This window comes from Stenella coeruleoalba, assembly GCF_951394435.1.
Source record: "Stenella coeruleoalba genome assembly, chromosome: 2".
Lineage (NCBI taxonomy): Eukaryota > Metazoa > Chordata > Mammalia > Artiodactyla > Delphinidae > Stenella > Stenella coeruleoalba.
The window spans coordinates 106,184,152-106,206,996 of NC_137147.1; the positions used below are offsets into that span (position 1 = coordinate 106,184,152).

At 53.7% G+C, this 22,845-nt stretch overlaps 1 protein-coding gene across 8 annotated transcripts in view; it reads left to right on the forward strand.

The window, feature by feature from the left end:
* The window catches only part of ARNT2 (aryl hydrocarbon receptor nuclear translocator 2), a 203,902-nt gene that overhangs the window by 168,105 nt on the left and 12,952 nt on the right, over positions 1 to 22,845 (forward strand). For 5 of the 8 annotated variants that reach the window (XM_079909993.1, XM_079909992.1, XM_079909990.1 and 2 more), the window contains 6 exons: positions 3,060 to 3,167; positions 7,269 to 7,341; positions 8,630 to 8,753; positions 14,078 to 14,177; positions 17,636 to 17,774; positions 18,477 to 18,642. In XM_079909993.1, the coding sequence (XP_079766119.1) occupies positions 3,060 to 3,167; positions 7,269 to 7,341; positions 8,630 to 8,753; positions 14,078 to 14,177; positions 17,636 to 17,774; positions 18,477 to 18,642 (710 nt within the window). The remainder of the gene's footprint in view (positions 1 to 3,059; positions 3,168 to 7,268; positions 7,342 to 8,629; positions 8,754 to 14,077; positions 14,178 to 17,635; positions 17,775 to 18,476; positions 18,643 to 22,845) is intronic. The other 3 variants (XM_079909997.1, XM_079909995.1, XM_079909994.1) reach the window with 1 other exon arrangement.

Here is a 22,845-nt window from a genome sequence, read left to right on the forward strand (position 1 = left end):
ACAGGCCTGACCTCCAGGAGCTCCTAGGATGAAGGTAACAGGTGTGCTCATTGGCCTGGAGCCAGGGACGGGCAGTGGGAGCCCCGGGGGACGAGGCTGAAGCGAACGAGAGAGCAACAGACCTGCTCGGCATCTGTTCAAGCCACAGCTCACCTGCAGGCTCCCCCTGCCTGTCCCGGCCCCTCTCCAGCCCCGCCAGCTGCCTGTGCCCGAAGCCGTGGAAACGGGCAGGCCGGCCACGCACTCTGAGCCGTGGGCACTCTCCTAGAACGTTCACTCTCTTTTTTTTTTTTTTGTGGTACGCGGGCCTCTCACTGCTGTGGCCTCTCCCGTTGCAGAGCACAGGCTCTGGACGCGCAGGCTCAGCGGCCATGGCTCACGGGCCCAGCCGCTCCGCGGCATGTGGGATCTTCCCAGACCGGGGCACGAACCCGTGTCCCCTCCTGCATCGGCAGGCGGGCTCTCAACCGCTGCGCCACCAGGGAAGCCCCCACCCTCTTGATGCCCACCTGTTGACTGGCTCTTAGCGCAAGGTGCCTCCTGCTACGATCCTGTCCCTCTTCTCTTCCATGCATCCCTGCCTGCCTCCCTGCCCCACGCCCGCCGCATGTGTAGTGCCTGATGTCTGTGGCTTGCTGCGAGAGAACCTCTGAGGGTGTGGCAGGAACAGCCCACCTGTCACTGAACCTGCTCAAGTGCGGGCCTCCCTCTGCAGTGGAGAGCACGGTCCCAGGCTGGGGGCCGGGCAGAGTCCTCTAGACCTAGGGCAGAAGAACAGACTGAAGCTCCCTTTTTGGGGGTTTTGGTAGTTTTACCCTTTTCACCATTCATTCACTTCTAACATGAATACGGGCTTCAGCCGTCACGGTCGCGTGCCTTGTTGCGACTCAGTTCAGCGCAGTGGGTAGTCGCTGAGCACTGTGCCAGGAGTCCAGTAAACTCAGGACGCCTCTGTTCTGGTCTCTGCACCACCACCACCCCGCCCCCTTGGAAGGCTCCCATCACGTGGAGAGCGTGAGAAGTAGGCAGCAGGAGGGAGTGACAGGTAAAAACGCCATCACGAGGGCACAGGGGAGACAGAGAATTCACGCTTCCACACAGGGCCTCTGAGAAAGCATCCCCAGCAGGTAGCGCTGCAGCGGAGCCTGGAAGGAAAGAGAAGCCCTTCCTCCTAAAAGCTGTCACAGGCAGAGGTTTTGATTACTTCCTGGAAGTCAGACATCGTTGACAAAACAGAACATTCTGTCCCCGGGGGTGTCCCTACATCTCTTCTCAGGACGATTGCTCCTGGCAGCTCACTGAGGTTAGATGGGGTGACGATGTCCCTCAGCACATGGCCTCACACCAGAGGCCTGAACTGTTGTCTGCTGGACCAAAAGGTCTTCAGTGGGTAAAGATGGTAGGAAATGTTTACTGTGAACAGTAGAGGGCAGTGACAACTGTCACGAGAACTGTCCGCCCTGCTTCACATTTGTGGCTAAACGTCGCCAGCAGTAGGCAGACTCGTTATGCAGAGGTCCTTACGTGCTCTGTGCTGGCAGGGCGGGGGGGGGGGGGGGGGGGGGGGCGGGGGGGGTGGTTGCAAACCCAGTTGCATTCAGGCAGGAGCATCGGAAAGAAACTCCCCAGGGAAATGGAGTGTTAATGGTCAGCATTTGAAGCTGCCGAAAAGAAGACCTCTTTGTCACCCTTGCCTATTTTCCTGGTACGTTGATGGAGGAAAATGGAGCGAAGTCCAGAAAACACAGACTCCCATTTCATACACTGGTGGCACAACTTTGAGACGTGCCCACGTCTTAGGGTCTAGTGATCGACACCGTTTCAGGTAGACAAGCCGTGGGCATCTCGGAGCAGGAGTCATTCGCGCGACCCAGGTGCTGTGCTTTCCTCAGCGGGGACGGAAGGCAGCCCTTTGCCTCTGCTGGGTCTGAGCCCTGTTTGTGCGACAGCCCCTTGCAAAGTCACTGTGGGTCTTCATAACCACAGCTGCGTGTTGTGCCCGTGTGTGTGTGTCCTTGAAACTCCACCGCGCCCGTAGTCACAGTGGGCGTCTCAGGGCCCGCCGTCCAACCCCACGTCTTCAGGGACGGCTGTCTCGGGCCCAGCCCACCTGGCCGGTAGTTGGCAGGATGTGGGAGCAGGGAGTAAAAGGAAGCAAAGAAGACCTACAAGGAAGGTGTCATTCCTGGTCTTTGCAGAACTTAGAGAAGGGGAAGGGGCCAAAACACCCAGCCACCAAGCCCCATCCTGGGACTTGTCTTGGGTCCTGCCCTCTCATCCGCCTGCAACAGACAACCTAGCAGAGAACCGGCCCCCAGGTTCCGTCTGGGGTCCTCTCTGGCCCTCCTTCTCCTCCTCTGCCCCTTCTCCGATGACCCCATCCAGGCCTTTGCCATCTCCTGGGTGAGCATCCGTCCTCCTTCCTGACCGGTTCCTCCTGCCTTCCATCCGGCCCCAGACGCCATCTCTCTAAAGCCACACTCACACTGCGCCCTGTCCCTGATCAGAACAGTTCCAAAGCCCTTGACAGGCACCCGGAGTCCTTCACAATGGGCACGCAGACGGTGCTCGGTCAATGGTGGGTATTATTCGCCTCGCTCTGGCCAGCTGAGCTTGCCCAGCCCCTAGATGGCTCCAAGCTGGATTCCGGTTCCACCCAGGGGTGCGACCACACGCTGCCCCCGGAGGCCCCCCTAATGGCTGGTTGCTCACTTACTCAGGCTGAGTAAAAGCCTCCATTCTGGGAGCGTCAGAGATAAACTGACAGCATCTGCCCAACATCCTGCGCCTTCCCGTGCAGGGAGGCCACACGGACAGGAAGCCTGGGCTTGATGGTTTCTAATCATCAGCTCTAGTCCCCCAGCTAATGGACAGGGGGCAGGGGGCAGCGGTCGGGGGCAGTGGGAGCCCGGTTCCCTCAGGTCCCTCCCGTGCACTGTCAGTCAGCTTGCAGCCGAGCTGCCGTTTGTCTCCCTCTCTGGAATTTGCAAGCACACCAAGGTTTATTTTTATTCCGTTGCCGTGAAATGTCCGAGAAATCTCCTTTGGCTTCTTCTCAGGATGGGGCGGCCTGCAGGTCAGCATTTCTTCCCCATGCACTCGGCTACGGAAGCGGAAACCAAAGGCCGGGACAGAGAATCTGATGTCCGGACCACAGGGGGAGTGAGGTTAGCATCCTTGGGATTTGCCAGCCAAGCCCGAGACTTTATTTTCCTTCTACGGTGAAAGTTGCTTTCTGTGGTCTCAAAGCCCCCAGAGCAACAGAGCTGAGAACAAACTCCCATCGTAACACCTCAGGCCCTGACCACACTTCTGTGCAAATTAGAAGCCCATCTTCCCTGCATCGCAGACCAGCCCCAGAGTACACAGCAGGGTGAGTGGAGAGGTCTGGGCTTCTGCCCTGTTCACCCCACGGCCAGGCCCCAGGCACCGCAGCACAACTGCCCAATCACCAAGATTCTGTGCTTGGACTGGACACCAAGGCTGAGCCACAAGGTAGGAGTGGTCATTATTTCTTGGAAAAATGCTTGTGGGTTGAAGGTTGGGCCCTGGGAAACTTGTGAAAGGAAGAAAGGGTGGTCCACGGATTCCCACCATGAAGGGGAGTTCACTGCTCCAAAAATCCCAAAGCACAGGTCTTTTTTTCTCTCCCACCTGGTGGCTCAAGGTGCTGTCTTGTGGGGCCCACAGCTCTGGAATGGGAGGCGTGACATGATGGTTCCTGTTACACCTGTGGGACAGAGTGCGGGGTCTGCAACCAGACAGACTTGGCTTTGAGTCCTGTGTGCACCACGCAGAGCTGTGTCACTGAGCCTCAGTTTCTTTATCTGTAAAATGGGACTTTTGCAGAGATGTGAAAACAGTAGCGAAGTACTGGCTCTGGGTACTACACTCAGATTTTAGAGGCCTTGCAAATGAAAGATGAGGGTGCCTTCAAGATGTAAATCAAAAGAAAAGAAAACAAAACTGTCAAGCAAGAATAAGAAAATATAGAAAGCTGTGATTTTTCTATTGATGATTATATCGATTCTTTAAAATGTTTTTGAAATATCCCTTTTTTTGAAAATTATTTTTAGTGCTCCTGTTTCCTGGTGTTACAAGCATAGGCTTAGGCTGCCTGGTGGGCAGTCTCAGGAAGCTGGTTTTATTGTTAACCTTTTCCCTGGGGTCTCACACCAAGGTGGGAAGACATACCGTGTGCTCAGATAGAACCTCATTCTTCCCGTGTTGTGGCCTTAACTCAGCATACCGCAATTGCTTGCCACCTTGTCTGTTTTCCTCTGGAGGTCGTCAGCTCCCCAGGGGCAGAGACCACATAGGTTCTGAATCATCATCCTCTCTCCAGTGCCTGGCACAGAGCTTGGCGTAGATATTTCAGCACACGTCACTGAAGACATGGCTCACCCGGGCTTAGTTCCAAATAAACTATTCACTGGGTCCTCCAACTGGGGTCCTTTTCTAGGATGCCTTCCCTTACAGGGGACACACACGCCAGGGGCACCAAGTGAAAGGCACGGCTGGAGGAGTGAATAGTGTTCGGACCGTACATCTCTGAATGCTGAGAAAAAGAGTTGAGAAGCACAATTCAAGTTATTTTGTGTTTCTCCAGGGCAGAATTGGAACTCAAACTGGGAGTTGTAGGAAGGTAGATTTGGGCTGTTTTGGGGACAGACTTTTTATATCGTTTCTGTCTACAAATGGAGTAGCAAGCTCCCCAGGACAGTGGCGGTCGGGCAGAGACTGGCCAGTGGCCCATCTGAGATGATGTATCAGTACTAGGGACTGCTCCAGCTGGGGAGCTGGGGACCAGATCCCCTCTGTTCATTCCGTTCCTAGTTGCTGAGAATAGTCAGGAAAAGGAATGCTTCCGCACGTGGTGTTAGAAAGTCTCTTCGTTCTCAGTCTTCACCACCTACCAGCCTGACGGTTGTGTTGACGTTCGTGTTTGCCCTTTGAGACCTTGTTTCCACACTCTGCCCTGTTATGTGCCCGGGAAGGGCCAACGTTGAACTCTATGGACAGGAACGAGAGGGTTTCCAGTTGTCCGGCCAGTGGAGGGACAGGCTGCAGACAGTGGGGTGAGAGGAGGCCGGCCACCTCCCAAGGCGAGCGGAGGCTGCATCCGTCATCAGGCAGCTGCTCCCTGCCGGCTCCCCCGCCCCTTCAGCCCGGGGGGAAGTTGGGCTTCCCCCCACTGCTGCCAGCCCAGGGGTTCTTCAGTATCCAAGCCAAGTCTCCCTTACCACCGTCCCACACCCGCCAAGTAACCCCTTCCCTACACCCTCTTTGATCACCCCTTCCAAGAGCACCATCCAGTCTCTGCAGCCCGGTAGCCTCTCTGGGCCTCAGTTTCCCCACTTGTAAAGGGAGTTTCTAAAATATCTACCTCGAGGGTTAGCTCACGGTGAGGCTCACGTGAGTTGCGTGAGCGCAGAGCCGTAGCAGAGGGCTGGGGCGGATGCACAGTGGACGCCGGCATCTTTGCCCTCCCCCTGGCCCAACTACACCGCTCCTCGGAGGGGGGCCCTCCAGATCCTGCTGATTGAGGTTGCAGTTATCCCACTGCGAGCTCGCGGTGGCCCCTCTGCAGGGACCTGCTCCCCTGACTGAGCCGATCCACACCAGCCCACCCCTCCGTTCCTCCCCGTGGAGTGTCTAGGGAGCTCTCCGTGCACCTCACACCCCGAGTGAAGGCGGGGGGGAATCTGTGAGCTGTCCCTCCAGGGGTCCTGCTACCTCCCTGTCCAGGGCGTGGCCAGGGATGAGAAAAGCTTGATGTCCAAAGATGTACAAAGGGACCCCCAGGATCATTCTTGCCTTAAAATAGTGAAATAGTGAAAACGAAACTCTGTCCAATTAATGCAAGCACTTAAGATATTTTTTTCCATGTTCCAAATCTTGTTCACCCACATAGGACATAACGTTTGTAGCCGTAATCATAGCGTCCGTAATATTTCGTGCTGAACTTTTCCACACACTCTTATCACACCTTCTAGTGTTTCCAGGTGGTCTTCACAGTGGCCACTGCTGGTGACCGTGGAGGATTTCCTCAGCAAATTAATTTACGTAGTTTACCAAGCCACTCCCCTATTATAGCCAGCTTTACGTGGATAGCTCTTGTTTCCTGCCCCTGAATCATTTCCTTAGCAGAAACCCCAGCAGCAGGGGGACCACCTGGAAGGGAAGGGCGTGACCCTGGCCGTACCTCCTAATGTGGTCGCCGTACTGCTTTCCAAGAAGATTGCGTCCACACACGCTTCTCCTACAGAGTGTGAGCTGAGTGGTTTCAACACCGAGCCACCACACTAAGCATGTTTTTACTAACTTAGTAGGTGAAAAATTATACTTCGAGGTTATTTTAATTTGCACTTATTTTGTTTATTTTAGTGGTGAAAATATTTCCCTAATTACTTGCTTGTTATACGTATATACATGTTATATGTATACATATTGCATATTACATATTTGTTTATGCTTGAATGGTCTGTTCATGTCCTTTAAATTGATGCACGGGCAAGGGTGGGGGACTGATTTTTGTCAGTAATTTGCCAGTAAGTTTTTGTCTGACATCCTTGTTGGTGTTTAAGGGTCATCCTGCCCCTTTTTTAGGCTCTGAGCTGCAGGACTCACTGTGCCTTGAAAGTAACCCAGTTTCCATACTTTAAGACGTCAAGCAACCATTCCGTCTAAGTAGTCTTTTGGTTTCCCAAGTCCAGCAGCCCAGTACCGTGCAGAGAGCAGAGCAAGCCGGGTCAGACGCGTGAGGTCAGATCCTGGCTCTGTCGTGTCACAGCCACTTGCTGGTCAGCCAACTGGGACAACCGCTTGGCCTCTTTTGGCTTCCATCTCTTCATTTTAATGTGGGGTAAAGTAACCACTGTGAAAATTCAGCGTGAGACTTGGATAGGATGATGTCACCTCCTACCAGCTTACAGGGAAACAAGCATTGGCTGAAGCCAACAGCATCGTTGGGCTTTTCTGAATTTTGCCTTAAATGTTTTTCTCTTTTAATGTTGGTGTCTTTTACCCTGCATAAAATGAAGTCATAAATCAAAACTTATTTCCTAAATATTGGCGGCCTACACTTGAAAGACAAGGCTTGGGGTCTTGATTTGGGACATAAAAATAATGAAATCAGTCATAACTGAGAACAGCTTAGAGATCCATCGGGCGTTGCCGTCTGTGCCCTTGGGGAGCGGGGACAGTTGTGGCTCCGCCCCGTCAGCACCACTTCTGTTCTTCGTGACTGCTGACTCCTTGTTTCCCAGGCAGCTTCAGCAGCAGCAGGCGGAATTGGAGGTGCACCAGAGAGACGGGTTGTCATCCTACGACTTACCGCAGGTGAATTTCTGGAAAGCGCGTTCCCAGTTGGAACTGTCTCCAACCAAAGGACTGCGGACTAAATCCCATCCTTAGCTTGAGCCCCTCCGCTCAAGAGGTGCTGTCTCTCCCTCTACCCACCCTGCAAAAAGTATTTTGGTCCCCGGAGTGGGGCGGGGGGTCGGCTGTGACTCTTCCATGCAGAGCCGAGCCGAGCCATGAAGAGTGTAAAACAGGAAGCGCTAGGAGACGCGGTCAGCCAGCACAGTAAGTGCCCTACATATGAACCTTCAAGCTGCGAGCTTTCAAAGACGTGCATTCGCACGTCCAGTCACGGAAGTTAGCTCACGTGTCTGGCGTACATTGTCACATGCGTGCGTCCTCTACAAGTGACTGTGCTTTTGTGTACTTTACAGTACTGTAGAGAGCACAGTAGTACAGTATCTTTATTTCAAGCCCAGGATGTCCGGAAGCAAGCGTAAAAGCAGCAGTGACGTAGCTGGTACTACTGTACTTTTCAAGGTACTGTACTGTAAGATTAAAAAGGTCTTCTTTATGTTTTGTTTTTTATGTAGTATTTGTTTGAAAAGTAGGATAAACCTATTACAGTACAGTACTATAGAGCCGATTGTGTTAGTTGGGGACCTAGGCTAACTTTGTTGGACTTACAAACAAATTGGACTTAAGAACGTGCTCTCGGAACAGAACTCGTTCGTATGTAGGGGACTTACTGGTACTGAGATGCAGAGGCTGTGTGGGAACTAACCCTAACCCTAAGCCTAACCCTAACCCTAACCCGAACCCTAAGCCAGCACGGCTTTGAACTGTGTCAGCCCTGCAGCCTCCTCGCTGCTTCTCCCGCCTTTAGTCTGAGCCGCTCTGTTCTCAGCACACTTGTCCGGTCACAGCCTGTGTCTCCCACTTCACTGCCCTGTCCCCTTTCCTTCTCCCATCTCCCCAGGCCCCACTGCGGGAGAAACCGCAGCTTGTGTTGGTATTTGGCCTCTCTCTCCAATTAAACTTTATGTTCACTTTTCCCGATATTTAGACTAGGTTGATTATTTTTATTTATCTCTCTCCAAGTGATCAGTGGGACTCCAGTGACCTTTCTGTGACCTCTCGTTCACACCCCCGCCCGTCCGTTCTTGGCTTTCCTGTACAGAAAAGCTCCTGCCCTACACAACACCGAAGGCTGAAACGCCAGCAATTCTGAGGGAGGGGGATCTGGTGGAGGCAAACAGGTGACCTCTGGGAGCGTTTGCTCTGCCCCTCACACGCAGGATGCTCTTGTGTTTTCATGTGCAAACAGGTTCCTGTCTCCAACCTACCAGCCGGGGTTCACGAGGCCGGGAAGTCTGTGGAAAAGGCAGACTCAATCTTTTCCCAGGAAAGAGATCCGCGGTTTGCCGAGATGTTTGCAGGAATCAGTGCATGTAAGTTTCCAAAGGATGCTGCGGTCGTGAGATTGTGGGGTTTATAGTTGCTGTCCAGCCATTTGGAGGCAGCCACCCTTGAGGGTGAATTTACAGCGACTTCTATAGGGTAGAAAAGTAGCACCAAATCCAGGGGTTCCAGTGGATCCTCTCTACTCCTGGCCTCGCCTCTCATTTACCCGTTACCTGGGGCAACCAACCTGGAGCCTCTGACATCTCATCTTCAAAATTTGAGGAATTGGAATAAATGAGCTCTATTAATCATGGTAGAATTTAGTTTTATGAAGACAAAGACATGTCCCTATAAAAAACAAATATATCTTGGGACTTACCTGGTGGTGCAGTGGTTAAGAATCCGCCTGCCAATACAGGAGGCACGGGTTTGAGCCCCAGTCCGGGAAGATCCCACATGCTGTGGAGCAACTAAGCCCGTGCGCCACAACTACTGAGCCTGCGCTCTAGAGCCCGTGAGCCACAGCTATTGAGCCCACGTGCCACAACCACTGAAGCCTGCGCACCTAGAGCCCGTGCTCTGCAACAGGAGAAGCCACCGCAGTGAGCGCACTGCAACCAAGAGTAGCCCCCGCTTGCCACAACTAGAGAAAGCCCGCGTGCAGCAACGAAGACCCAACGCAGCCAAAAATAAATAAATTTATTTAAAAAAAAGAATCTCAACTTAATCTCTCATGCAGAGAGGACCGCATTTTAAAATAAAAATATGCAGTAAAGAGGAAAGTAAAAATTATCCAGTATCCTACCACCCAGATTTAATCTTTTTTAACTTTTTAAAAGTCGTCCTTTTTGTCTTTTTCTGCACATGTGAAATCTTTTTATATACAAAATCGAGCTCCTGCTGTTCGGTAGCTTACTTTTTCACATGACAATTTATTATGAACGTCTTTCTAGATTATTAAATGGTCTGAATCGTATTTACCGCCTGCGTGGTGTTCCATTGTATGGGTGTTCCACGGCGCATCCTTCATGGTGGTCACTGGGGTGCTCACCTGTGTTAGCTCTGCAGTTAGAGAAAATGGCGCCATTCTTGGGACTTCGCTGGAGGTCCAGTGGTTACGACTCTGTGCCTGCACTGCAGGGGACTCGGGTTCAATCCCTGGTCGGGGAGCTAAGATCCCACATGCTGCGAGGGGCGGCCAAAACTAAATAAATAAACAATAAAAAGGTATAAGAAATTTTTTTAAAAAAAGAAAATGGTGCTGTTCAAAGTTCAGGTGTCACGTGGAAGCCACGTGGGCAGCTGCCTCACTCGCCCACTCAGACTGCCGCTAAGATCAGCAACATATAAAACTTGGAAATGTCTTTGTCAGTTCCAAAATTCAGGGAAAAGCTTCCATTTTCATGTGATCTGTGACATACAGTATAATCGGGATCAGCTGAAGGGAGAAACCGGCCGACTCACGCCATGGAAGCGTGGGGAACGCGGTAATGGGAAGGGACCCCCATGAGCGTCCTCCTAGGGCTAAGGAACTGGGGTCAGCACGGGCCACAGGGAGGAACAGAGAGGCCCCGGGCAGCTGGGAGAGAGCAGATCTCAGGCCTCCTGCTGCCAGCACCTGTAGTGGAAGACCCCAGCCCTCGTGCCCACGTGGCTGTGAGCCAGATGCTAGGAAAGTAGGGAGCATGCTGGAGCTGCCCGAGCTGAGAAGAGCAACAGAGAACAGACCTGTTAGCACGACGGGGAGGCTCCCCTCTGGTGCTTCCCACCGGCCATCCAGATATGCCGCCCGCCCACAGCGGTATTTCCTCGACTTTTATAGAGAAACGTAATTTCGTCCAGCAAGAGGAAACAATAGCAGAAGTTCCTCTTCCTCTCAGATAAGCCTGAACTATTTGGTCAGATACCCACAGCATTTCTGGAAAACCCATTTGAAATTTTCATATTATACAAACATAGACCTTTTCCCATAAAGATGACAAAATAGGAAAAAAATTAACAGAAAAGGAAAAAGAAGGGAAGGAAAATATGTCATCCAAGAGTATTCCCACCAACCAAGCTGCTTTCCTATATGAAAAAGCAACAGAAAGACCTTCTCGGACATTCACCATCTACTTATACTTCCTGGAAAAAAATTACTTGCAGAAGACTGTGCTTTTTGTGAAATGAATCAAAATATGGAACACAAGAATGGAAGTGATAGGTTGGAAAAGAAGTAGCGATGAAAAAGTGAAACTAGTGACACCTGGAATTAATATAACATTGTTAGAAGATAAAAAAATATTTAAAAATAAAAACCAGAGTTAATTCAGCAAAGATACGTACTTTGGATCAGGGGACTAGAAACAGACATTTCTCATCAGTCTATCCTATTTTATCTCTGACATATAACTTCAAGTATGTTTAAACATAACCGCTAATGGATGGAAAAAAAAAAAAAGATGGAAGGAAAGAGGTCTCGCCTCCAAACCACTTCCAAGAAAAGACAAGGAAATTTTTAGCAACTTGCAAAACACTCAGGAGAAAAATAAAGAGAGCAAGAAAATATGAATAGCACGAGTAATGAAATAAGTTGATGCTCAAGGGCTTCTGACGGATAATTCTTGAATAGTATGGTGCCAAAATGTGATATAACCAAAACAAGATGAAATGAAAGTATGGAACCGGAAAGAGCGGGTGGTGATGATGCTCTCCAAAACCAAGGAGGAAAGCAGAGAAAGAAGCCTATTGTATACAGGTAAAAGATGGAACCTAGGGCTTCCCTGGTGGCGCAGTGGTTGACAGTCCGCCTGCCGATGCAGGGGACACGGGGTTCGTGCCCCGGTCCGGGAAGATCCCACATGCCGCGGAGCGGCTGGGCCCGTGAGTCATGGCCGCTGAGCCTGCGCATCTGGAGCCTGTTGCTCCGCAACGGGAGAGGCCACAACAGTGAGAGGCCCGCGTACCGCAAAAAAAAAAAAAAAAAAAAAGATGGAACCTAAAATGAAGATATAAATGTCATGAACAATGAAATATGAAATCCAAAAATAGTTTGAAACACAAGAGATCCTGACAAAGCCAGATGACAGCAGAAGATTTCAATATGCCTTTCTTCATCTCTAGCAAATCATGGAGATCAAAATAATAAAGATATGGAATATTGAATAATTTTATGTGTATATATATTAAGTGATAGATAGATAGATAGATGTAATTTTGTACCCCACAGATGTCCTGGAGCATTTAGAAAAACAATGTTTCTTATTTAACCAACCACCAAAAAACCTTAAATACATGAGAAAAAGTGGCTTGTTTATAGTCAAGAGAAGTCCAGAAGTCTTCCTAACTCATGCAGCTTTTAGCCTCATCTCTTTCTTTCCAAGATTCAAGGCCTTATGATCGGGTTAGCAATACACACCCGAGTCTGATCTCTTTCCATCCTGTAAGGATTTCCCAATGAGCACCCCGTCACTGCAGCAAAAGAAAAGGGACCAGGAAAACTGCTCAGTGCCTCCGGTTTCTCAAAACGTCACAGAGGTTTGTTGCCTCGTGTGGGCGATTTGTCACGTGGCCCCTGAAGCCAGCTCTCTGGGCCCCAAGCCTGTGAGCCCGAGCGTCCATCACTTCTCACGCTCACTCATTGGAGGATCCACCCGCTCTGCCCATCCCCCCACCAGCAACCAGAGACAGGTGCAGACGTGGGGTCTGTCCAGGCTCAAAATAATTGCCTTTATATCCTTTATTCCAAGATCTTGTTGCAAGCAGGGATGTTACGGTCTATAGGAATAAGACGCGTAGGGATTTTGAGGTTCTAGGGAAATTGGGAGGGTGCTTCGGAGAGCCCTGGACCCCTCAATTACCAGAGGGAGTGAGAAGGCTCCCGTTCCCACTCCTATTTCTCAAACTACCGCCCTCTTCCTCGTGTTAAGATCTCACAGCCCAGCTGGGATTTGAGCCCATTTCTTCAGCCTCTCTCTGTGGGAGAGACTGCTGAGCTGAGCTTCCTACCTAGCACTCCGCGGTGGCAGAGAAGCGTCCACTATTACGCATCTTGGCTGGCCTGAGTGTTCTCACTTGTATGAGGAGCTTGGCCTCTCAAAGAAACCCTCGTGGAAGGGGAAGGAACGCAGGTCGGGGCTGCTCCAGGTTAGCTGGAGCACCTGCTGGGTTAGGGCAGCGGGGTCAGGCAGGGTTCTGGGCCAGTGGGAGGAGTGCTGGACTTGGATTCAAGCCCTGAGTCCTCCTTCACTGGCTCGTGAGCTTGGACAAACTGAGCCTCAGTTTCCACACTAGCAAGTGATAGCAAACATTTAAACGCTGTTGGCTCTGATACTGGCCCCTGTTCTAAGCACTTAACTTATGCTAACGCATTGAATTCCCACCACAGCCCTATGAGGAAGCTGCTATTATTATCACCATCTTTCACTCGGGGAAACGGAGACAGGAGGAGGTTAAATAACATGTCCAAGGCCACACCCCAGATAAATAGGGCAGAGCTGGATGTTAGAGCCTGTCCTCTTAATCATGGCTCTGCACCTTCTCACGCATAAAATGAGAGGTATTGGGAATTCCTTAGTGGTCCAGTGGTTAGGTCTTCGCCTTCCAGTGCAGGGGGTGCAGGTTCGATCCCTGGTCGAGGAGCTAAGATCCCACATGGCAGACTTCCCTTGTGGTCCAGTGGTTAAGAATCCGCCTGCCAGTTCAGGGGACACTGGTTCGATCCCTGGGCCGGGAAGATCCCACATGCTGTGGAACAACTGAGCCTGCGCTCTAGAGCCTGTGCTCTGCAACAAGAGAAGCCACCGCAATGAGAAGCCCGCGCACCGCAACGAAGAGTGGCCCCCGCTTGCCGCAACTAGAGAAAGCCCGTGTACAGCAATGAAGACCCAGTGCAGCCCCCCCCCAAAAAAAGCACAAACATATAATAATAATAATAAAAGGATCCCACATGGCTTGTGGCCAAGAAACCAAAACATAACACAGAAGCGATATTGTAACAAATTCAATAAGGACTTCTTTAAGAAAATGGTCCACATCAAAAAAATCTTAAAAAAAAAATATGAGAGGCATCATACCCACCCCATGTGAGAAGAACTCCGTAAAATACTGTGTGAGGAAGAACCCTCTTTAGTTCTTTTCATCTTCCCGACTCTCGGAAAGAGCCTGCCTTACAGCTTGTGGCCCAGCTGAGGCTTCAGGGAACAGCCGGGGGCCCGCAAGAGCAGCTGCAGAGATCAGGGCGGGGCAGGCCGCATGGGGATGGGCTGGGCTGCCCAGGGCCTGTGCCCTCCTGCTTGTGCCCGCCACCCCTGCATCTGTGCTCGGGGCTCCCTGCCCTGGGGTCTGCAGGGCAGGAACTCCTCCAATGTGACCCTTGCTCTGCTTTTCCCAGCGGAGAAGAAGATGATGAGCTCGGCTTCTGCAGCAGGAACTCAGCAGATCTACTCCCAAGGCAGCCCGTTTCCCCCGGGACACTCGGGAAAGGCCTTCAGGTACCTGGTGGGGGCGGGCAGCGCGGCAAGAGGGGAGGAAGAGGCCCCCCTACCCAGTGAAGCCCTGGGTCTCAGAGCTTGGCTCTGCGTGCAACAAATACTGCAAACCTCACTTCGTGCTTACGCCTCCACATGCCCGGGCCAGGCTCAGGAGTCCGGTGGCTCCGGTTCTGCCCTGTGAGCCCTAGGTGAGTCACCGTAAGTGATGGTGTCAGTTAACTCTATATCAGATGTGAAAGGTGCCAGCCACTGCGTTGTGTAGCAGTGCCTGCTGGGGAGAAGGGAGTGGGGTGGCCTCTAGCCAGGACCCAGATGGGGCAGAGCTGGGGACACCTGACAAGGCAGCAGGTTCTGAGGCCATGGCCAACTCCAATGGGGAGAGGACAACTTGACCCATCATGCCTGGGGTCTCAGCCTAAAGGGCCACTCATGGGAGGTACAGGCAGGATGTCTTGGTTCTTAGCATCAGGGACCTCTTGTAGGTCACAGAGGAAGCTGTGACAACACCACCATGACAGCACCACCAGAGGCAAGGCCTGGCTCCACTGCCTGCCGGGGAAAGAGGAGCACAGGCTGGGGAGAATGGCTAGAGGAGAGACCCGCAGCGTTCAGGGAGGGTGTGGGGGTACTCAGCTGAGCATCAGATGCCCGCAGACTCACTAGACGAAGCATCTCAAATGCGTGCCCAGGAGGATGGGGCTCCTCAGCCCAGCCTCTGGCTGACTTGGCCAGAGCTGAGTTTTCAGATAAGATGCAGGCAGGGAGCAGGACTGGGCAGGTGGGACCAGCCACCCCAGGGAGAGGTCCGGGCCGGGGCTGCCCTCTCTAAGGGGATGAGGCTCGTGCTTCCACGCTGGTCCGTGGACAGACCTCCTGGGGAAGCAGCAGGCAGCTCGGCAGCTGTGCCCTGGAACAGCAGCCTCTGAGATCTTGGAGTGACTCTGACCAGCCGTGCAGCTGGGCCTCGCTGGATTGCAACCTGTTCTGAGTCTCTGAACAGGCAGCGACTCTCTGGTCTGGGGACAGGAGGACAAGACGACAACCGCAGTGAGCTGCTCCTGAGCCGTCATCACTGCCGGTCACCCCGCTCTGCTGAGCGCTGGCCGAGGCTCCAGACTTCTGCCCTGCTGCTGTGTCACTCGTGCACTCAGCACACAGTGACCACTTGTAGTTCCGTGCCAGGCTGTGTGCCAGCCTAGGCCCGTGTTCACCAAGTCCTCATAACACTTGCTGCTCCCCCGCAACCCCCTGCCGTCTGCACAGAGGGCAGCAGGGACGGAGCAGAGGCCAGAGGTGAGGAGGGACAGCCCGAGGCAGCGTGGCAGGGGGCGGGAGGGCCGCCCAGAAGCAAAAGTCAGGTGGCCACCTGCTGCCAGGGCGGGCACCCAGCCACCGGGGATCAGGAGAGATGGGGAGGCCTCGAGTCTGGGAGAAACGGAACGAGACCTCGGAGGCCTCGAATACCACACCCGGGAGTTCGGACTCCATCACTGATGACTTGTGGGAGAAGAGGCACTTGAGGAAGCGGAGTCCTGGAGAAAGTTCAGGGTGGCAGGGGTGTGGGGGGCGCAGTGAAGGAGTGAGACGGTCCAGCTGGAGGTGCTGTGCCTGTGTGGACTGTCATCACAGAAACAAAAGAGCGGGACGGGGTGGAGGGCAGTTACCAGAAGGGAAGGCAGGCTGGTGTCTGGACGGCTGTGTAAGGAAGGAATCCGGGGGGGACGCCAGCCCCCATGTGGAGCCTGGCACTGGGGAGGCACTCACTAGATACTGGTCTATAGAATGAATGGATGGCTTAATTAAAGAGGGCTTCCCTGGTGGCGCAGTGGTTAGGAATCCGCCTGCCAGTGCAGGCGACATGAGTTCGAGCCCTGGGCTGGGAAGATCCCACGTGCCGTGGAGCAACTGAGCCCGTGCGTCACAACTACTGAGCCCACGATCTAGAGCCCGTGCTCTGCAACAAGAGAAGTCACTGCAATGAGAAGCCCTCATGCAGCAACAAAGACCCAACGCAACCAAAAATAAAAAATAAATCAATCAAATAAATTTATAAATAATAATTAAAGAACGCCTGTGGGATGGGCAGTTTCCTGTAAATCTGCAGGGCCCGAGCTGGTTAGAGTGGGAAGGGCTACGGGACGAATGACCCTGAGCCCCCAGCAGAACGGCACAGCTGTGGCTGCACATCCCTAAGTACGTCCCCAGCCCAAGTCCTGCTGTGGTCCCGTGGGCCCTGTGCGTACGTTAGCCAGGGCACCTTTCCCTGGACCCACGGGGCTACTGCCAGCTCTCCAATCAGTGCTGGGAGGGCACCGAGGGCCACCCTGCCCCAGAGAACAGTGATCAGAAAAGGCCCTCTGAGCTCACACATTCATCAGGAGGGAGAATGGGAAAGGAGTCCTGTGTTAAGTGAGGAAGTGCTCTCAGGAGGATGGGAATGAAGTGCCCCTTGATCGTGGTTAGTGCAGGAATGTCTTGTCATCTTTGAGTTCTCCTTATTTTAAGAGGGACCGGATAGCATGGAAAACATATTGTAATACAATTGGTGAAACGGTACCCGGTCTTCTTTACTGGTCTATAACCTTCCATTCTTTACAACCTGGCTGAAAACCCGCCTCCACCCAGGCCTTCCGTGATTAGCCCCCTTCCTCCCACGTGATTCGCTCGTGGGCACCCAGCACTCTGCCTGTGCGGAGCTGGCCCTGGGGAGGCAGGAGGAAGAGCCTGAAATGAAACGCAAGTCTTCCCCGGTCTCCTTTATCTGTAATGAGCTTGTTGTATAACTGGCGGAACTGGGAAAATCTCACAGAAGCCGTGCCTAGCAGTGCAGCCAGCGCAGGCCTAGGGGCAGAGACAGCGGTCAGGGACTGAGCCTGCGGGAGGACAGGCAGGGAGCACGGGTGGCACACACAGCAGGTGTCTACTAAGGACTCGTTGGATTCAACTGAAGATTCACTGAAGGGTCAAAAGAGGTAAACAGCAGTTTGCGCTGGGATGGGGGCAGGCAGGTCCAGGCCCCACCCAGCAGGCTTCCACTGACAGGCTCTTTTCTCTGAAAGCCTGTGGCCTATTTCCTGAATCCTTAAGCTTTATAGGTGCCCCAAAGGAAGAAATTAACCAGAGCACAGAGAGCAAGTTAACACCAAGACTCATTTTTATTCCAAGAAGCTGCTCTCTTCTGGAAATCATCCGTTGAAAGCAAGAGACACAGAGGGGTGGGATTGGGGCTTCGTAGAGGAGAGTGAGGGGAGACCCTGTGGGGAAAAAGAGGCAGCAGTGGTGGGTTGAGGGAGCCCCGGGGGAGAGAAGGAAGACCGGGGGCTCCCCCTGAGGGCCTTCGATCTAGTGATGCACAGCTCCGGTGGGAGAGAGCGGTGCGCTCCGGGAGAGGTGGCCCGGGACAGGGCGCGTGGAGCTGGGGCATCTCCCCGGGACGAATGCCTTTGCTTCCCTTGCAGTTCTTCGGTGGTGCACGTGCCTGGCGTGAACGACATCCAGTCCTCTTCCTCGACGAGCCAGAACATGTCCCAGATCTCCCGGCAGCTAAACCAGAGCCAGGTGGCGTGGGCGGGTAGCCGGCCACCCTTTCCCGGACAGGTATGGGTGTCGGCGAGGGCACTGCCCCCGGGTGCCCAGAGGGTGCAGAGCACCTGGGCTGTGCTTTGCATCCCAGCTCTGAGAAGGGGCGGCACTCTGAGCTGCAGCTGACCACCCCAAATGCAGCCGGGCTCCCAGGAGCACTGGCCACCCTAAGGGTACTTTGAGAACTGGGTCCCCAGCAATGGTACCGAGTCCGCTTTCAGCAGCCTTTTCTCCCGGCAGTCTCGGGGAAGTCCTGGGGAACCTGAGGGAGGGGTGGGCGCACAGAGGTCCTCAGTCAGGAGCGAGCCCCTCACCACTCGGGACCTGCATTTCCCTGGCCCAGGAGTGCGTGAGAACATCAGCGCTGGGACACACGCAGCTCCGTGTGGTCGCTGTGAGGACGGCTGTCCTCTGGGCCGAGGGAGTCCTTGCCAAGGTCCCATAAGCAGAAGGCAGAGGGCCTAGATCCTTGTAGCCCTGGGCATGAATGTCAACCAGACCTGCCCCAAAGATCCAGGGCCCCAGTGCTGTGGTTCCTGGGCCGGCACACAGTGGCCTGATCCCAGGCCTTGTGCCCAGCAGGCCCAGGAGGGCCTTTGGAGCCACTATCGGCCCAGGGCGGGACTGCCGCTGTGGGTGGCAGTGACCAGCCCAGGCCGTGGACCGGGGACACCTGCTGCTGATGCTCTCCATCTCTGTGCTTCATCCCGATTGCAGCCAATCCCCTCCCAGTCCAGCAAGACTCAGTCTTCTCCCTTTGGGATTGGAACGAGCCACACCTACCCGGCCGACCCCTCCTCCTACAGTCCTCTCTCCAGTCCAGCCACCTCCTCGCCCAGTGGGAACGCCTACTCCAGTCTTGCCAACAGGACTCCAGGGTTCGGTAGGTGGGAAAGGAGGGAAAGAATGCCTGGGAGTGTCAGCAAAGATGCTTTCTGAACATTCTGAGTTTGGGGGTCTGAGCCCCAGGCTCCCAGAATCCTGGTACCAGGTCTGGAGAGTTCCAAGCGCCTCTTCTCTCTGGCGATCTGGAGGCCAGTCGTGTCCCTAAGAGACTGGCTGCCTAGACCTCGGCTTTGTGGAGGCTCTGGGACTCTACTCCCTTGCGCTGATGTCATCTGGATGCTATTTTAACCCTTTATGGCCCTTGGCAAGGACTTTTAGGTCACCCAAGTCAAAAACCCTATAGTCTTATTTCAAAAAACTAGAGAAGTATAGGTTATAGGGATGACCAATTGTGTAAGTAATAAACACCGTAAAGTTCACTTTTTAATATTAAAAGAGGGATCCTATCCCACGTAAGAACATCTCGCCTAGCTTTGTTTGCACAACCTCAGGCCATAAAGGGTTAAGTAACCACTTCCTGCGGTGCCCTTCCCAGGAGCCCTTACCGCTGCTCACCCTGCAGGTTTTTAATGGACCCCCTCAGCATGTCTGCCAGGGTCCGGGTTCCATGTCACATGGCAGGGGCTCAGAAGGGACCGTGGGACTGGCAAGAAGCCCGAGCTGGTGCCCATCTCCCCGCAGTGCTGTCCCCGGAGAGAGACAGCCAACAGCGTGCTTGGGGAGGGAGCACGAAGCAGCGCCCAAACATCTGAATCTCCATTTGAGTTGCAGGCTTCCCCTTAAGCCGTGTCAGCCTTAGGAAAGAGCAGCGCCTTGTTCCTAGCAGCTGCTCGCACGCCCTCTCCGTCCCCACCACTAATAGCAGCACTTCGGCCCCTCAGCCCGAGGTCTCGAGGTCTCGGGGCCCAGCATTTCCCGACTCCGTATCTGTGGCTCCCCCTTGGACTCAGCTGTCCCCTCAGCGTGAATCCCATTTCCTTGTAGCAGGTTCTCACGTTCAGCCTTTAAATATTCTTGCTAGATTAGTCGGTGCCTTTAGAAGCACAGAGCCCTATTTCAGGAAGGAGCAGCCCTGAGGCAGTTGCTTTCAAGTCAGCCAGGCCCTCAACTAGATCCCCCCTGAGGTTGGAAGCCTCTGGTTCCCAGGAGCAGTCCCGCCTCCCTGCAGTCTCTGCATCCGGCTCCCTCACCGGGATACGGAGAGACCTCCCACCCTCCCCCAGCCCCAGTCTCGTCCTGAAGGCGGCCGTGGCACACCTGGCATGCAGGCACCTAGTCCTTCCTGGAAGCACAGGGCCCACCTGGCACTGACCTACTCACCAGGCCCTCCTGAGTGCCAGGGCCTCCTGAGTGCCAGGCCCTGGGCTGAGCCCTGGGAACAGAGGGAAGGAGACTCGGTTCCGACCAGCAGTGCAGACACGGAGGCAGGGGAGACTGATGGGAACAGAGAGACGGCAGGCCAGTGCTGGAGGTGCAGCGGCCGAGGCCTACTGAAGGCAGGAGGGTGAGGAGAGGCTCAGAGGAGACCTGGCGCTCACCCCGTAAGGCCTAGAAGCACCTCAGTGTGGCTCTAGCAAGAAAAGAGGGGAAGCCACCTGCTGCCCCAATGACTAGGGCCTTTAGCTCTGTGAATCTGTCTGGTCTCCACTTAGCAAATGCTAGGCCCTGAAGTGCAAATGGAGATGGAAGACAGAAAGGACAAAGCGTGGGGCTGAGGCCACCGTACAACCTGAAGACCAAGAACAGGATCACACAAACGGGGTCCAGGCTCAGCAACCATTTTTACAGCTGCCATCCAGCTATCTCACACTCGGATGATAACAATAATAGTTATGACAGTAGCTAACTCTTACAGATGCTTACTACATGCCCAGCACTTTACACATTTGAGTTCACTTAAAGCTCATGGTAGCCCTATGAGGGAGAAACTATGACTATTCCCATTGCACAGATAAGCAAACTGAGGCACAGTGAGGTCAGATAACTTACCCAAGGCCTCACGGCTGGTCAGTGGTAGCATCATGCCTGTGGAGCCAGGTAGTGCCATCTGTGTCTGTGCTCCCATCACTACCCTATCCTGGCCGTTCTCTCTAATTCATCGTTCAGGGTATCTTAGAATTAACGCGGGAATTGGATGTGTCCTGATTTATACTAATGAGAAAGGGGCTGGAACCCTTTCAATGAGTGCATGGAAGACACTGTAAAGTAGAGAAAATAAGGACTGCGGAGCTTCTTGGGGCCTTACCGTCAATACCTTGTTTGTTAACCTCACAGAAGCAGTTCGAGTGGGAAAGGACACAGTTGGCGTGTGTTTGGAAGCCAGCTCAGGTGGAGCGATGAGGTGGGGACAGGAAGCTGAGGAGGCGGGAGGCTCAGGCTGGAGGTAGGGAGGAGGACCTTCAGCGGGGTGGGCGCCAGAGTCATCTGTGATGCGAGGCTCCTGGAGGACAGCCCCCAGTGCAGGCGGGGGAGGCCCAGGCAGAGGGGTCAGAGTTCACAGCAGGGTGGAGGACCATGGTGTGGATGTGGCCTGGAGAGCGCACGGACCACGGGATCTGTGGCGTGTGGGTAAAACAAGCAGCTTCTGCCCCAGAGGGCTTCCAGGGCAGGGGGGCCTGACCCCTGGTGTGCCCTCCAGCTGGGTCACACTTCTCCGGGCCCTTTGGCATCCGGAACCTCCTGTAGGTCCCTGGGTGGAACGGACCCTCTTCACTGCCACGTCTTGTACAGACTGATCCTTGTGTCTGGAGTCCTGGTGGAGGAGAGGAGGCAAGCTTCCGTCATGGTCAGAGAAGAGAGGGGGCGTGATTAGGGAAAGGGTCTGAGGGGTGTGTTATTAACGAGGACGGCTGCTCCAGAGCACGGAGGGGAGGGCTGCAGGGAAGAGCAGATGGGAGTCGGGGAGTGGGGAGGGAGCAGAGCAATCTCGGTAAAAGGTCAGTTTCATTAATTATTAAATAAATATGAAACCATTAAAACAGCTGGTGGTGCTTACATTTGCAATGGACATACCCTGGCCCGTAGGTGCAGATCTGAGTGGCTTCCCCAGGCCTCCGCCAGGGCGTGGGTGAGACAGCTGTACCTCGGGGCCTGTTGGTTGGGCCTGAGGGTTTCAAGCAAGGCAGCCTAGAGAAGACCACACCCCATGAAGCCTCACCTTGTTGAAGGTGTATCCACCACAGGACACACAAGCTACTGGGGGTAAACAAACTTGTCAGAGGCTGTGGGCTGCAGCAGGTCTGCAGAAGCAGCCTGGCAGTGTTGTGCTCCTACACCAGCTAGAGGGCGCAGGTGGACCAGAGCCAGTGGACCCCCGCACCAGGTGGCTTGAGGTTTCACGGAGAGCGCCGGCAGGGTGGAGCTGGCCTGCAGCCCTCTGGGTGATTGAGGATGCTTGCTGAAGAGTGGGTGCCCCTGGGCCTCCTGCACGCTGCTGGTAGACACACGCCGGGCAGAAAAGCCACCCGAACCAGAAGACAAGCCACTTCCTCTGCTGTGCCCGGCCTGTCTCTCCAGCTCCCTCTATTGACAAAGCCTAACATTGCACCAGCTAGCAAAGGAGAAATGTTTCCAGGGTCCAGTTCCCATTTCACAAAGCAGGGCAAAGGAGGGTGGATTTAGAGTTTGGAGGCATTCAAATGATAACTGCCGAAGATTTATATGATGCGAATCCCTGAACTGGTTAATCCTCTGTTTCAACTACCCGCGGGCGTCTGCTTGTTGATATTACCATGTTTCTAGGAGAAATGCAGGGAGCCAGGCAGACGAGTTGCACGATGAAAGTGGTTCAGGGGTGCTGCGGCAGGCCAGGCTTTCATTCCCTGCCTTGGCTCGAGGGCCGCATATATGCCTTTTCAGGGCTGGGACTTACTTACATTGCTGTCTTACCCCCGTGCTTCCTGATGTAGTAAGTTGGCAGACACAGGCGTGTCCATTGCTTCTCCTTTGTCCCCCATGTGCCTTTCAGTTTAGGAAGAGGTAGCTAAAATACCTCATTCCCGCATAGCACAAGTCACAGCTGGCCTAGCAGATTTACCTTGGAGAGGAAGATTGAAAGAATACGTCATTCCAGCAATGTCTGAAGATTCTTTCAGGGAGAAATAGGATGAATAATTAGAGATAGGGAAGCAGGGTAGGATACGCACTGAGAGGGGATTGCAATAACCCGAAACGTTTGCAGACACCCTGTTCCTCTTGCTCCCCACCTCCTGCCCCCAAAACTCAGCCCTGGGAATTCTTC